This window comes from Scyliorhinus torazame, chromosome 9 (assembly GCF_047496885.1).
Source record: "Scyliorhinus torazame isolate Kashiwa2021f chromosome 9, sScyTor2.1, whole genome shotgun sequence".
Taxonomy (NCBI): domain Eukaryota; kingdom Metazoa; phylum Chordata; class Chondrichthyes; order Carcharhiniformes; family Scyliorhinidae; genus Scyliorhinus; species Scyliorhinus torazame.
The window spans coordinates 128,684,522-128,698,659 of NC_092715.1; the positions used below are offsets into that span (position 1 = coordinate 128,684,522).

The following is a 14,138-nucleotide window of genomic DNA, read 5'->3' on the forward strand; positions in this document are numbered from 1 at the left end:
CCGACAACTGCCAATCTCCAGACGCAATTCTGCAACTCATCCGCTTCATTCTGGATCACAACGTCTTCACCTTCGACAACAAGTTCTTCATCCAGACGCACGGAACAGCCATGGGGACCAAATTCGCACCCCAATACGCCAACATCTTCATGCACAAGTTGGAACAAGACCTACTCACCGCACAGGACCTTCAACCGACGTTATACACCAGACACATCGATAACATTTTTTTCCTTTGGACCCACGGCGAAGAATCACTGAAACGACTACACGATGACATCAATAAGTTCCATCCAACCATTAGACTCACCATGGCCTACTCTCCAAAATCAGTTGCATTCTTGGACACACTCGTCTCCATCAAGGACGGTCACCTCAGCACTTCGCTTTACCACAAACCCATGGATAACCTCACGATGCTCTACTTCTCCAGCTTCCACCCGAAACACATTAAAGAAGCCATCCCCTATGGACAAGCTCTCCGTATACACAGGATCTGCTCAGACGAGGAGGAGCGTAACAGACATCTACAGACGTTGAAAGATGCCCTCGTACGAACGGGATATGACGCTTGACTCATCGATCGACAGTTCCAACGCGCCACAGCAAAAAACTGCACCGACCTCCTCAGAAGACAAACGTGACACAACCGACAGAATACCCTTCGTCGTCCAGTACTTCGGAGAAACTACGACATCTTCTTCACAACCTTCAACACGTCATCGATGAAGATGAACATCTTGCCAAGGTCATCCCCACACCCCCACTACTTGCCTTCAAACAACCGCGCAACCTCAAACAAATCATTGTTTGCAGCAAACTACCCAGTCTTCAGAACAGTGACCACGACACCACACAACTCAGCCATGGCAATCTCTGCAAGACGTGTCAGATCATCGACATGGATACCACCATTACACGTGAGAACACCACCCACCAGGTACGCGGTACATACTCGTGCGACTTGGCCAACGTTGTCTACCTCATACGCTGCAGGAAAGGATGTCCCGAAGCGTGGTACGTTGGCGAGACCATGCAGACGCTGCGACAACGAATGAACGGACATCGCGCGACAATCACCAGGCAGGAATGTTCCCTTCCAGTCGGGAAACATTTCAGCAGTCAAGGGCATTCAGCCTCTGATCTCCGGGTAAGCGTTCTCCAAGGCGGCCTTCAGGACATGCGAGAACGCAGAATCGCCGAGCAGAAACTTATAGCCAAGTTCCGCACACATGAGAGCGGCCTCAACCGGGACCTGGGATTCATGTCGCATTACATTCATCCCCCACCATCTGGACTGCGAAATCCTACCAACTGTCCTGGCTTGACACAATTCACACCTCTTTAACCTGGGGTTACCCTATCTCTGGCTCTGTAAAGATTTAATCACCTGCTAATGCTCGTATTCCAAGCGTTGCCTGGAATCTTTGAATCTGTCTATATATATATATACATATATATACTTCATTCACCTGAGGAAGGAGCAGCGCTCTGAAAGCTAGTGACATCGAAACAAACCGTTTGGACTTAACCTGGTGTTGTAAGACTTGTTACTATGTTTTCCTAAGCATTTGACTTCTATGCCTAAATTCCTCCTTCCAAAGTCTATAACCTCAGGCATTTCCACATTGTATTTCATTTGCCACTTCATGCCCATTCTCGTCGCCTGTCCAAATCCTTCTGCAGCCCCCTTGATTCCTCGTTACTCCTGTCCCTCTACAGATCTTTGTATCATCTGCAAACTTAGCAACAGTGTCTTTAGTTCCTTCTTCTAGATCATTAATGCATATTGTGAAAAGTTGTGGTCCCAGCACAGACCCGTGAGGCACACCACTAGTCACGGGCTGCCATCCTGAAAAAGATCCCTTTATCCCCACTCTCTGCCTTCTTCCAGTCAACCAATCCTCTATCCATGCCAGGATCTTACCCTTAACACCATGGGCTAACTTATTTAACAATCTCCGATGCGGCACCTTGTCAAAGGCCTTCTGGAAATCTAAATAAATCTCGTCCACTGATTCTCCTTTGTCTAACTTCCTTGTTACCTCCTCAAAGAACTCTAACAGATTTGTCAGACATGACTCCCTTTGGCAAAGCAATGCTGACTCAGTCCTATTTTACCATGCATTTCCAAGTACTCCGCGATCTCATTTTTAATAGCGGACTCTAAAATCCTACCAATGAATGAAGTCAGGGTAACCGGCCTATAATTTCCCATCTTCTGCCTCCTTCCCTTCTTAAACAGTGGTGTTACATTAGCCGCTTTACAGTCCTCTGGGACCCTTCCTGCCTCCAGTGATTCCTGAAAGATCACCACCAATGCCTCCCCAATCTCCTCAGCTATCTCTTTTAGGACCCTGGGGTGTAGTCCATCCGGTCCAGGTGACCAATCCACCTTCAGACCTCTGTTTCCCCAGAACCTTCTCCTTAGTGATGTCCATTGCACTCACCTCTGCCTCCTGATTCTCCTGGAGCTCTCGCTTCCCACTGGTGTCCCACTGATGCAAAATAACGATTCAGTTCGTCTGCCATTTCTTTGTTTCCTATTATTACTTCTCCAGCCATGTTTTCCAGTGGTCCAATGTCTATTTTTGCTTCTCTCTCTTACCTTTTATATATTGAAAGACACTCTTCCTATCTTTTATGTTACTAGCTAGCTTGCACTCATATTTCATCTTCACTCCCTTTATTGCTTTTTTAGTTGTCCTTGCTTGCTTTTAAAGGATTCCCAATCCTCTGGCTTCCCACTAATGCTTGCCACTTTGTATGCTTTTTCTTTTACTTTTATGCTGTCCTTGACTTCCCTCGTCAACCATGGATGCCTTGTCCTGCCCTTAGCATGTTTCCTCCTCCTTGGGAAGAATTTCTGCTGTGCCTCCCGAATAACCCCCAAAAAACCCTGCCATTGCTGTTCCACTGTCTTCCCTGCTTGTCTCCTTTTCCAATCAACTCTGGCCCGCTCCTTCCTCATGTCTTTGTAGCCATGATGTGGAGATGCCGGCGTTGGACTGGGGTGAGCACAGTACGAAGTCTTACAACACCAGGTTAAAGTCCAACAGGTTTGTTTCGATGTCACTAGCTTTCGGAGCGCTGCTCCTTCCTCAGGTGAATCCTCAGCGCTCCGAGAGCTAGTGACATCGAAACAAACCTGTTGGACTTTAACCTGGTGTTGTAAGACTTCGTACATGTCTTTGTAGTTACCCTTATTTAATTGTAATACCATTAGGTCCGACTCCAGCTTCTCCCTCTCAAACTGCAGCGTAAATTCTATCATATTGTGCCCACTGCTCCCTAATGGTTCCTTCACCTGAAGATCCCTAATCAAGTCTGCCTCATTACACATCACCAAATCCAGAATTGCCTGTTTCCTAGTGGGCTCTACCACAAGCTGCTCCAAAGATCCATCTCTTTTTTAAAAAAATAATTTTTATTCAGGTTTTCAAAAAATATCAATAACAAAATGAAAAAGGAACCCAACAGGGTTAAGTACAAAACACAGTCTTGAAAAGCAACCCCCCCCCCCCCTGTACATAAATAATAATTAAACATTAACACCCCGACTTAACACAACTGGTATATACACCCCCCTGGACCCTCCAGTCTAAATAACAGAAACAGAAATAAAGTAACCCCCCCCCCCCCCCCCCCCCCCCCGAGTTGCTGCTGCCATTGACCAATGTCTATCGTCTGCCAGCAAGTCTAAGAACAGTTGCCACCGCCTAAAGAACCCTTGTACCGACCCTCTCAAGGCGAATTTCACCCTCTCCAATTTAATGAACCCCGCCATATTGTTGATCCAGGATTCCACGCTTGGGGGCCTCGCATCCTTCCACTGAAGAAGAATCCTTCGCCGGGCTACCAGGGACGCAAAGGCCAGAATACCGACCTCTTTCGCCTCCTGCACTCCTGGCTCCTCTGCCACCCCAAATATTGCAAGCCCCCAGCCCGGTTTGACCCTGGATCCTACCACCCTCGGCACCGTCCTCGCTACGGCCTTCCAAAATTCCTCCAGCGCTGGGCATGCCCAGAACATATGGCTGTGATTTGCTGGGCTCCCTGAGCACCTAACACACCTGTCCTCACCCCCAAAAAAACGGCTCATCCATGTCGCGGTCATGTGTGCTCTGTGCAGCACCTTAAACTGTATGAGGCTGAGCCTCGCGCACGATGAGGAAGAGTTCCCTAAGGCCTCTGCCCACGTCCCTTCCTCAATCACCTCTCCCAACTCCTCCTCCCACTTACCTTTCACCTCCACCACCGAGGCCGCCTCCTCCTCCTGCATCACCTGGTAAGTTTCCGAGATCTTCCCAACTCCCACCCACCCCCCCGAGAGCACCCTGTCCTGTACTGTGTGTGGCAGTAGCCGCGGAAATTCCACCACCTGCCGTCTGGCAAACGCCCTTACCTGTAAGTACCTGAAGGTGTTCCCCGGGGGGAGTCCGTACTTCTCCTCCAGCTCACCCAGGCTCACGAACTTCCCGTCCACAAACTGGTCCCCCAACCTTCGTATCCCTGCCGAGAACCCTCCACCTGTTCTCCCTGGGGCGAACCGGTGGTTCCCCCGTATTGGGGTCCACGCCGAGGCCCCAACTTCCCCCCCTATGCCTCCACTGCCCCCAGAATTTTGAGAGCAGCCGCCGCCACCGGGCTCATGGTATACCTCCTTGGAGGGAGCGGCAGCGGCGCCGTTGCCAGCGCCCCCAGACTCGTACCCACACAAGACGCCGTCTCAAAGATCCATCTCTTAAACATTACACAAATTCCTTTTCTTGGGATCCACTATCAACCTGATTTTCCCAGTCCACCTGCATATTGAAGTCCCCATGATTATAGTAATATTGCCTTTTTTTACATGCCTTTTCTATCTCCTGATTTATTTTCTGCCCCACATCCTGACTACTGCTAGGAGGCCTGTACATAACTTCTATCAGGGTCTTTTTACCTTTGTGACGACTCAACTCGACCCACAGAGATTCTATGCCTTCTGATTCTATATCGCACCTTGCTATCGATTTAACTTCATTCCTTACTAACAATGCAACCCCACCCACTTTACCCATCTGCCTGTTCTTTTGATAGGACACATATCCTTGTATATTTAGATCCCAGCCCTGACCCCTTTGCAGCCACATCTCTGTGATGCCCACAACATCGTACCGGCCAATTTCAATATGCGCAACAAGCTCATTGACCTTGTTCATATATCCCTCGATCCAGGGCTATCTGAACCTTTGATCCCATCCTGTACCTTTATGGGTACATGTTGGCCATGTGTTCTCTCTCTCTCTCTCTCTCTCGTTCTCTCTCTCGTTCTCTCTCTCGTTCTCTCTCTCTCTCTCTCTCTCTCTCTCTCTCTCTCTCTCTCTCTCTCTCTGTCTCTCCCCCCTTTTTGAATGACTACCACTGCTCTGATGTACATTTTGCTACAAGAAGCCACTCCCAGTCGACTTTGGCCAAAATCCTGTCTTATCAAATTGAAATCGGCCTTTTCTCAATTTAGAAGCTTGATTTCCGGTCTATCTTTGACCTTTTCCATAATTACCATAAATCTTACCGAGTTATGATCACTATCACCGAAATGCTCCCCCACTGGCACTTCCACCCGCTTGGCATCATTCCTTAAAATCAAGTCCAGCACTGCCCCATCTCTTGTCGGACTTTCTATGTACTGGCTCAAAGCTCTGCTAGATGTACTTTAAGAATTCTGTCCCCTCTCAACCTTTCGCACTTTGCTTATCGCAATTAATATTTGGAAAGTTGAAATCCTCTACTATTATTGCCCTATTATTTAAACACTTCTCGAGATTTGCCAACATATGTACTCTTCAATCTCTCCCTGACTCCCAGCAATGTGATTGCTCTTTTTCAGTTTTAATTTCCACCATATGGCCTCACTTGAGCCTGCTAAGATATCCCTATTCCCTGCAGTAGTTGACCCATTGATCACTATGGCAACATTATTTCTTCATCTTTACCACCTCCCCCTGTCTGGCCTGAAGATCCTAGACCCCAAGTGCTAGCCTGCCCCCCCCCCCCCCCCCCCCCCCCCCCCCCCCGAACCATGTCTCTGATAGCAATAATATCATTTTGTCACTTGTTAATCAATGCCCTCAGTTCGTCTGCTTTGCCCGTAAGATTTCTTGCAATACAATAAATGCCACCCAGCCTTGCCATACTCCCTCGTGCCTTAACATGTCTATCTTTGTTTTGCCCTCCAGACTGACTTGATTTTTCTTCTATATTTGGCTGTGTATCACCCCCTACTATACCTCCACTCTAACACATTCCCCAGCCAAATTAGTTTAACCCCCTCCACCAGCAGCACTAGTAATGATGCTGGCCCCTGTCCAGTTCAGGTGCAGCCTGTCCGACTTGCACCGATCCCATCTATCTTCCCCCAGAAACTGACCCAGTGATCCAGGAAACTAAAACTGCCCCTCCTGCACCATCTCTTCAGCCATCTGCTCGATCCTCCTATTCCCATACTCACTGATGCGTCACACCGGGAGTAATCCAGAGATTGCAACCTTTGATGTCCTTTTCCATCCGCTATCTAGATCTCTAAATTCTTGTTGCAAGACTTCACCCCCCTTTCAACCTATGGTGTTAGTACCAATGTGAACCATGACCCTTCGGAATGCCCTGCAGCCATTCAGTGACATCCTTCACCATGGCACCAGGGAGGCAACATGCCATCCTGGAGTCACCACTGTGGCCGCAGAAACGCCTGTCTGCACTCCTCACAATTATGACTCCTATCACAATTGCCCCCCCCCCCCCCGCCCCCCCCCCCCCCCCCAACACTGGTGCAATTAAGCAACCCACAGTGCTGTGAACTTGGCTTTGGCTGCACTCCCCAGAGGAAGGGTCACTCTCACGGTTTTCCAACAAAGAAAAATGGTTCTAGAGTGAGACATACTCTGGGGCTTTCCTGACAACCTCACTGCCACCCTCGTTTTGGTTGGTGGTCACCCATTCCCACTCTGACTGCACTTCTTTAAACTGTGGGATGACCACATCTAAAACCATGCTATCCATGAATCTCTCAGCCTTGCGGGTGCACTGCTGTGCCTCCAGTCGATGCTCAAGCTCGAAAACACAGTTCTGAGGCTGGTCAAACCGGTGGCACTTCCTGAATGTGTGGTCATCCATACTGCACGGAGCGTCCAGTGATTCTCACATACTACAGGCAGTGCAAAGCTGGACTGAGCTACCCATTCATACTTTAATTTAAACTCTTACCTTAAATTCATGTGAAGTAGAAAATTATTTACGTTATTTTTTTAGAAGCTAGAACTCTTACTGTAATGCAGTTTTTAAAGTGCAGAAAACAATTTACCAATACCTATCAATCAGCTCGTCCGGGGGGGGTGGGGCGCGGTGGGGGAGGGGGCGGCGGCAGCCGGGAGATGGGGGGGGGGGGGGGGGGGGGTGCTCGCAGGCAAGGGGCTGTGGTGGCGGGTGGAGGAAGCGGGCAGTCCTAAGCTTGCATTCGCCAGCAGCAAGACCGGTGGTGCAATGTTCTAATTAATTAAATATAGCAGGCAGGCACTTGGCGATACAAGCTCAATCAGAAGGCCAGCAGCTCTGGAGCCAAGGGAACTCCACTAGGAGAGGGGGTTACCATTGGAGTATAGAATATAAAAGTAAGGATATAAAGATATAGAATATAAAAGTAAGGATATAATGTTAGAATTGTATAAAACAATGGTGAGGCCACAACTGGACTACTGTGTGCGGTTCTAGTCACCTCATTACAGGAAGAACGCTCTGGAGAGAGTGCAGAGGAGTTTTACAAGAATATTGTCCAGGGTTGAAAAGTGTGGCTATGAGGAGAGATTGGATAGGTTGGAGTTATTTTCCTTGGAACAAAGAAGGCTGAGGGGCGACTTAATTGAGGTGTATAAAATTATGAGGGGAAGAGATAGGCTGGACAGGATAAAATTGTTTCCCATGGTGGAGAATTCTAGAACCATGGGGACATAGATTCAAGATAAGTGGCAGAAGGTGTAGAGGGGACATGAGGAAAAAGGTTTTTAAGCAGAGTGTCGTGGGAGTTTGGAATTCGCTGTCTGGGTTGGTGGTGGAGGCAGAGACCCTAAACTCTTTTAAAAGGTACCTGGATCTGCACCTTAAGTGCTCCAAGCTACAGGGATATTGGCGAGGTGCAGGAGGTGGGATTAGAAAGGGCACCTGGATGTCGTCAGGCTGGCATGAACAAATGGGCCGAATGGCTTCTTTCTATGCAGTTCTTTTTCTATGAGGCAGGTTGGGGAGCACAGCCTGCTGGCCAACACTGCACTGAAGGTTCCCAAAGTCGGTAGCGACATCAAGATGGAGGGGTAACCCCTCCACAGCCCTATTCAATAACAAGGCTGTTGCCTTTTATCCCTTGTGGCCTGTCATTTGGGCATGGTACCTCTGACGACTGGTGGCTTCTGTGGAGACCTTCCCCATCAAACCAATACTGGCAGTCATTCAAAGTAGGGCATTAATTGGCTGTCTGTTTCCATGGATCAGGCAGCAGACCCAGTTTCCAGAGGTGGGAATATGTCGGGAAGCTGTTGCAAGTTGGTTTCTGACAATTTCCCCGGCCCCACTCCACTATTCCCACCTTCAAATCCATGGGACTGGGGAATCCAACCTTAAAAATGTCCGTTTTTATAATAATTTTTATTCGTGTCACAAGTAGGCTTACATTAACATGGCAATGAAATAACTGTGAAAATCCCCTAGTCGCCACACTACGGTGCCTGTTCGGGTACATTGAGGGAGAATTCACCAAACACCTAACAAGCACGTCTTTCGGGACTTGTGGGAGGACTCCGTAGCACCCAGAGGAAACCCACGCAGACACGGGGAGAAGGTGTAGACTCCGCACAGTTGCTGTTGGATGCTGTGATTTGATACTAAATTATAATTGTGATTGTCTTGGTAATAATTAATGGACAAAAATACAATTTTACTAGAAATGATTCAAGAACAACTACATGTATACATTTTATATCTCATACATTGCTTTGACAAAATAGCCAATAATATTTTGTATTCACTTTATTTTTATTATATTAATATGCCCTCTTTGAACCGTGGGAATATGAAACTTCCGACTTAAATTGTTTTTCAAATGTTTAAAAAAATAACTACAATTTAAATATTGATTAAATAAATCTTGAAATATATTGCAGATGCTGTGAAACATATAAACTCTATTTGGATAATTGTGCGTCCCATAAAGGTTGAATGAAAAACGTGTTTTAGCTCATGTTCAAGATATTTCTCTTCATCTCCTATCCTTACCCTCCAGGATGACTGTCTTGTGAAAGTATGGTACAATTCCTGCAGCTGGCAATCAGCAGTGATGACGCCAGTAGACAAGGGAGAAGGCGATATCGATTTTTCCTTTGTATATTTAGCCCATCCTCGGGCTGTGACTGGATTTTCTTGGCGAAAGACCAGCAAGTACATGCCAAGGTTAGCTAAATACTTGATAAGACCAAGCAATGCATTGCAACTGTATGTGCTGATGTTAGCAGGTAGTGAGTGTGTGGCAATATGAGTGAACCAGTCAGCTCTCAAACGTCAAGGTCAAGAGTCGGCGGAAAATGTCAAAGCTGAGCATTGCATATCAAATGACCTTTAATCTTATTGCAGCACCCTTCCTTCACAGTTTACTCCAAAAAGCAGTTATGTTTGTTGAATGTATTTAACACTGAGATAGACAGACTTTTGGTGAATTTGGAGAAATGGGAAGCAGGTGGGAAAGCGGAATCGATGTTGAAGATCATCCATGACATTCAATGATGGAGCAGACTCAACGGGCCATATGGTCTTCTCCTATTTCATGAGTTCCTATGTTCTTAAGTTTATCTTTATTTTTACCTAGTCAAACTTACCTAGTCATACCATTTTGTTTTTATAAAAATAAAATTGAGCTTATCCACAATTATTTAGATATACCAATGAGGTCCCCCAATGGACACTTTTATTTAAATTGCAGAAACATAGAAAAAAGGTGCAGGAGTAGGCCATTCTGCCCTTCAAGCCTGCACCACCATTCAATATGATCAAGGTTGCTCATGCAAATTCAGTATCCCATTCCCGCTTTCTCTCCGGACCCCTTGATCCCTTTAGCCACAAGGGCCACATCCAGCTACCTCTTGAATATACCCAACGGACTGGCCCCAACAGCTTTCTGTGGGAGAGAATTCCACAAGTTCTTAACTCTGAGAAAAGAAGTTCTGAATAGCTTATCCCTTATTCTTAGGCTGTGACCCCATGTTCTGGGTGTCTCCAACATAGGGAACATACCATAGCCTGTCCAGTCCCATCAGGATTTTATCTGTTTCTCTGATATCTCTTCTTGTTCTTCTAAACTCCAGTGAGTACAAGCTCAATCGATCCAGTCTTTTTTCACATGTCAGTCCTGCCATCCCGGGAATTAGTCTGGTGAACCTTCGCTGAACACCCTCAATAGCAAGAATGTCCTTCCTCAAACTAGGAGACCAAAACTGCACACAATACTGAAGGTGTGGCCTCACTAAGGCCCTGTAACTTTCATTATGTTGTGATGTACAATTTCAGGGCATGTCTTTGGTTTGTTCAGCTTTCCCTTCCTCTCTTTATCTTTTACATTGTTGAAAAGGGAGACTTGTTGCCAAAGCTTTCTGTATGGCGCTCATCAGGACAAATGCAAGAATGCCAAATTTCAAACAATCACAACAATTTATACTACAGGAGAAATGCGTGCTGATTGTTTGGCAAGTTGACTCTAATTGGAATTGCCTTGGGGAAAGCAACAAAGAACTATTGGCTCCTTATGCTTCTAGATAATTCCAAAAAGGCACAAACTTTGGACTTATTTCTTTTTGCAGAGAACATGGCCCTAATATAAACCTGTTACGACTAAAAAGTAAAAAGAAGCTACGTTGCATGTGTGACTGATTATCATAAATCGGTTGTTCGTGTACCTATTAGCGTACTTGGGATTGCTCAGCAAGTGCTGCCCAATCATGGAATCACATCTACATTTCTACTTGCCTGTTGCTGGATTAATGCTAGCTGCTATGTGAAAATGAGAGAGTGAATTTGCATGTAGAAGTGCATTCCTATGGACTTGATGCGCATCTTGCTGATGTGGTAAATATCCACGATGTGCAACAAGATCAAAAGAGTCTAATGTTCAACTAGAAAGGAACAAAATCTCAAATCACCTCAGTATAGAAAAATTGTTGAACAGTAGTATTTATGTTTTAGGTGGTAGAGTATGGTCTGTACTCTGCCTATTATGAAAAACTGAAAGAATATGCAGTTTTATACAGTGATGTACTCTGGTCTGCTATATAAGGCCCAGAACTTCTAATCTCCAGATGGTTGCACCCTGGAGGACCCCTACCAAAAGTTGCAAAATGGGCCTCGGGAGTTTACAAGCCACTACCCACTTTGCCCATTCTCCTGCCTCCCTCCTTCTCACTCACCCACCTTTCCCTGACCTCCCCCACCCACTTACCACCCTACTCCCTCACCCAAATACCACCCTACTCCCTCACTCACCTATCTACCACCAACTCACTTCCCATACACACTTTACTTTGTTCCATAACTTCTCAAAATGGTTTTGGGACATTTAAAATAACCAGAATAAGGCAGTTAGTGCCATAAAGAGGGGGCATGGCTTGGCTTCCCCCAACCATCCTGCACTCTGAGGAAGGACTCACAGAAGAGTTGTATGCTCTGAATTTCTGATGAGACCCGGGTTGGAAGCCTGGTGAGTATTGCGGAGCTCCTGCGCAAGGTAAGTAAATAGGAGAGAAGTGTCAATTGTATAAATGCAATATATAAATAATGGATAACGTATTGGTAAACATGGTTCAAAAACTTGCATAGAATTTCTCGCGTTTTCATTCATTGTTTATACCTCTGTTTTGGTGTGAAATAGCCTCAATCGTTGATCTTATTTGAGCTGAGAGCTTTTCTTTCATTGCAGGGGTCTCGCATGTAATGATCTGTTGACCTGTTGCAAGGACAATGTTTGTCGGTTATGGGCAGAGACATTACTTCCGAGTGATAGTTTGCTTTCTGGTGAAGGCCACATCCAGTGTTCTGAATCTGCCTTGGTAACCAACAACCTCAAGAGGAACATCTCTAGTCGGGAGAAGGTACGGAATGCCTTTGCGGTCTGAGAAAGTTCACAGTATTGAATTCTAAGTATTTTTATCTGAAGGGAAGCAAAACATTCTTTTGAAATGGAAGTGCAATGTTAAGAACTACTGTTCAACAATTTGTCGATATTAAGATGATTTGAATTTTTGTTCCTTTCTAGTTGAACATCAGGCCCTTTCGAATAGGGAGAAGAAGATCATCTGGTCTTGTTGCACATAGTGGATATTTACCCCATCAGCAAGATGCGCATGAAGTCCATAGGAATGCACCTCTGCATGCAAATTCACTCTCTCATTTTCACATAGCAGCCAGCATTAATCCAGCAACAGGTAAGGACATTTTATGTTTATATGCCAAGAGATTATTGAAAGCAGTTTGTATTTTAAGTTAATTGTTAACACTCCGTAGCCAGTAATAAAAGTAAACACTCAACTGTACCAGACCATCCTCTATATCGACCTTCCATTGTCTCTGACTTGTTACACTGCTTGTTCAACATCTGGTACTGGACAAGCAAAAATATGTGCCACCTGAATATTAGGAAGGCACAGTAACATCGAAACCACCACCAACTCTGTTCCCTTGCGATCAACATCATTCTGGCAACTGCCTTAGGCTGAACCAGACCATTTGGAACCTTAGTGTTGTATTTAACCTTGAGATGAGCTTCTGACTACATGTCCCCTTCATCACCATTTTGTCTACTTCCACCTCCATGCCTTTGGTGCTTCTAGACTTGATTATTTCAACAATCTCCTGGCTGGGTTCCATCTTCCATCATGCTTAAACTTGAACTCTCCCAAAACTCTGTTGTCCATATCCTAGCTCACACCAAGTCCCATTCAGTTCTTTGCTCACTGACCTACAGTGACTCCCAATCGCAATGCCTCATATTCAAAATTCTTTTCATTTTCTTTTCAAATCCTTCCATGCTTCTGTTTTTCTATGTCTCTCTAGTCCTCTCCAGCGCTAAAATGCTCCAAGATATTTGCATTGCTTCAATTCTAAGCATTAACGTTTGATCACTACATTATTGGGGAGGCATTGGCGTAGTGGCATTATCCCAGGATTAGAAATCTAGAGACCCAGGGGACCTGTGTTGGAATGCCAGCGCAACAGATGTTGAAATTTGATTTTGGAATTAAAAGTCTAATGATGACAATGAAGCCATTGTTGGTTTCTGTTTTTAAAGAAAATCTGTTGTTTGGCCTATTTGTGATTCCAGATCCACAACAATGTGATTGACTCTTAACCACCTTCTGAAATGGCCGAGCAAGCCACTCAGTTCATGGGCAATTAGGGATGGATAACGGTGACGCCCACGTCCCATGAATGAATTGAAAAAAACTTGAGGCATACATTCAGCTGCCTAGATCCCAAGCCCTGGAACTCCCTGCCTAAACCTCACAGCCTCTCTCGATCTCACTCCACCTTTAAGACAACCGTTAAAACCTATGCTTTTGATCTGTCTTAACATCTCCCTATTTAGCTCGGAGTAGAATTTTGTTTGATAATTCTTCTGAAACGTCTTCGACCATTTTTCTACATTAGGGGGTAATATATTCCTGCTGCTCGTCAATGGGATATTCCATTGAAACCACCCCATGCCACCGGGAAACCAGCGGACGGGGGTGCGCTGCTGGCAGGAAAAGTGAATCTCAGCGACTAGCCATTGGAATGAATTGAGAATTGGGTACGGAGAGAAGACAGTGAGTAGGATTAAACGGGTCATTCTGAGGTTGGCAGGCTGTGAGTAGTGGGGTCCACAAGGATTGAAAATTACCCATTTATGCCTACTGTTTCCTGTTTGCTAACCAATCCTCTATCCATGTTACTATGTTATCCTCGTGCCATGTTCTCTTATTTTGCCCAGTAACGTTTGATATGGCATATTGTCAAATGCCTTCTGAAAATCCCAAGTACTGCACATCCACAGATCCTCCTTTCTTCACATTGCTTGATACTAGCTCAAAGAA

General features: G+C 45.7%; 1 protein-coding gene across 3 annotated transcripts in view; it reads left to right on the top strand.

The window, feature by feature from the left end:
* LOC140429471 (dmX-like protein 1) overlaps positions 1 to 14,138 on the top strand; it is a 366,142-nt gene that overhangs the window by 143,361 nt on the left and 208,643 nt on the right. For all 3 annotated transcript variants that reach the window (XM_072516509.1, XM_072516511.1, XM_072516510.1), the window contains exons 7-9: positions 9,308 to 9,474; positions 11,987 to 12,158; positions 12,323 to 12,491. In XM_072516509.1, the coding sequence (XP_072372610.1) occupies positions 9,308 to 9,474; positions 11,987 to 12,158; positions 12,323 to 12,491 (508 nt within the window). The remainder of the gene's footprint in view (positions 1 to 9,307; positions 9,475 to 11,986; positions 12,159 to 12,322; positions 12,492 to 14,138) is intronic.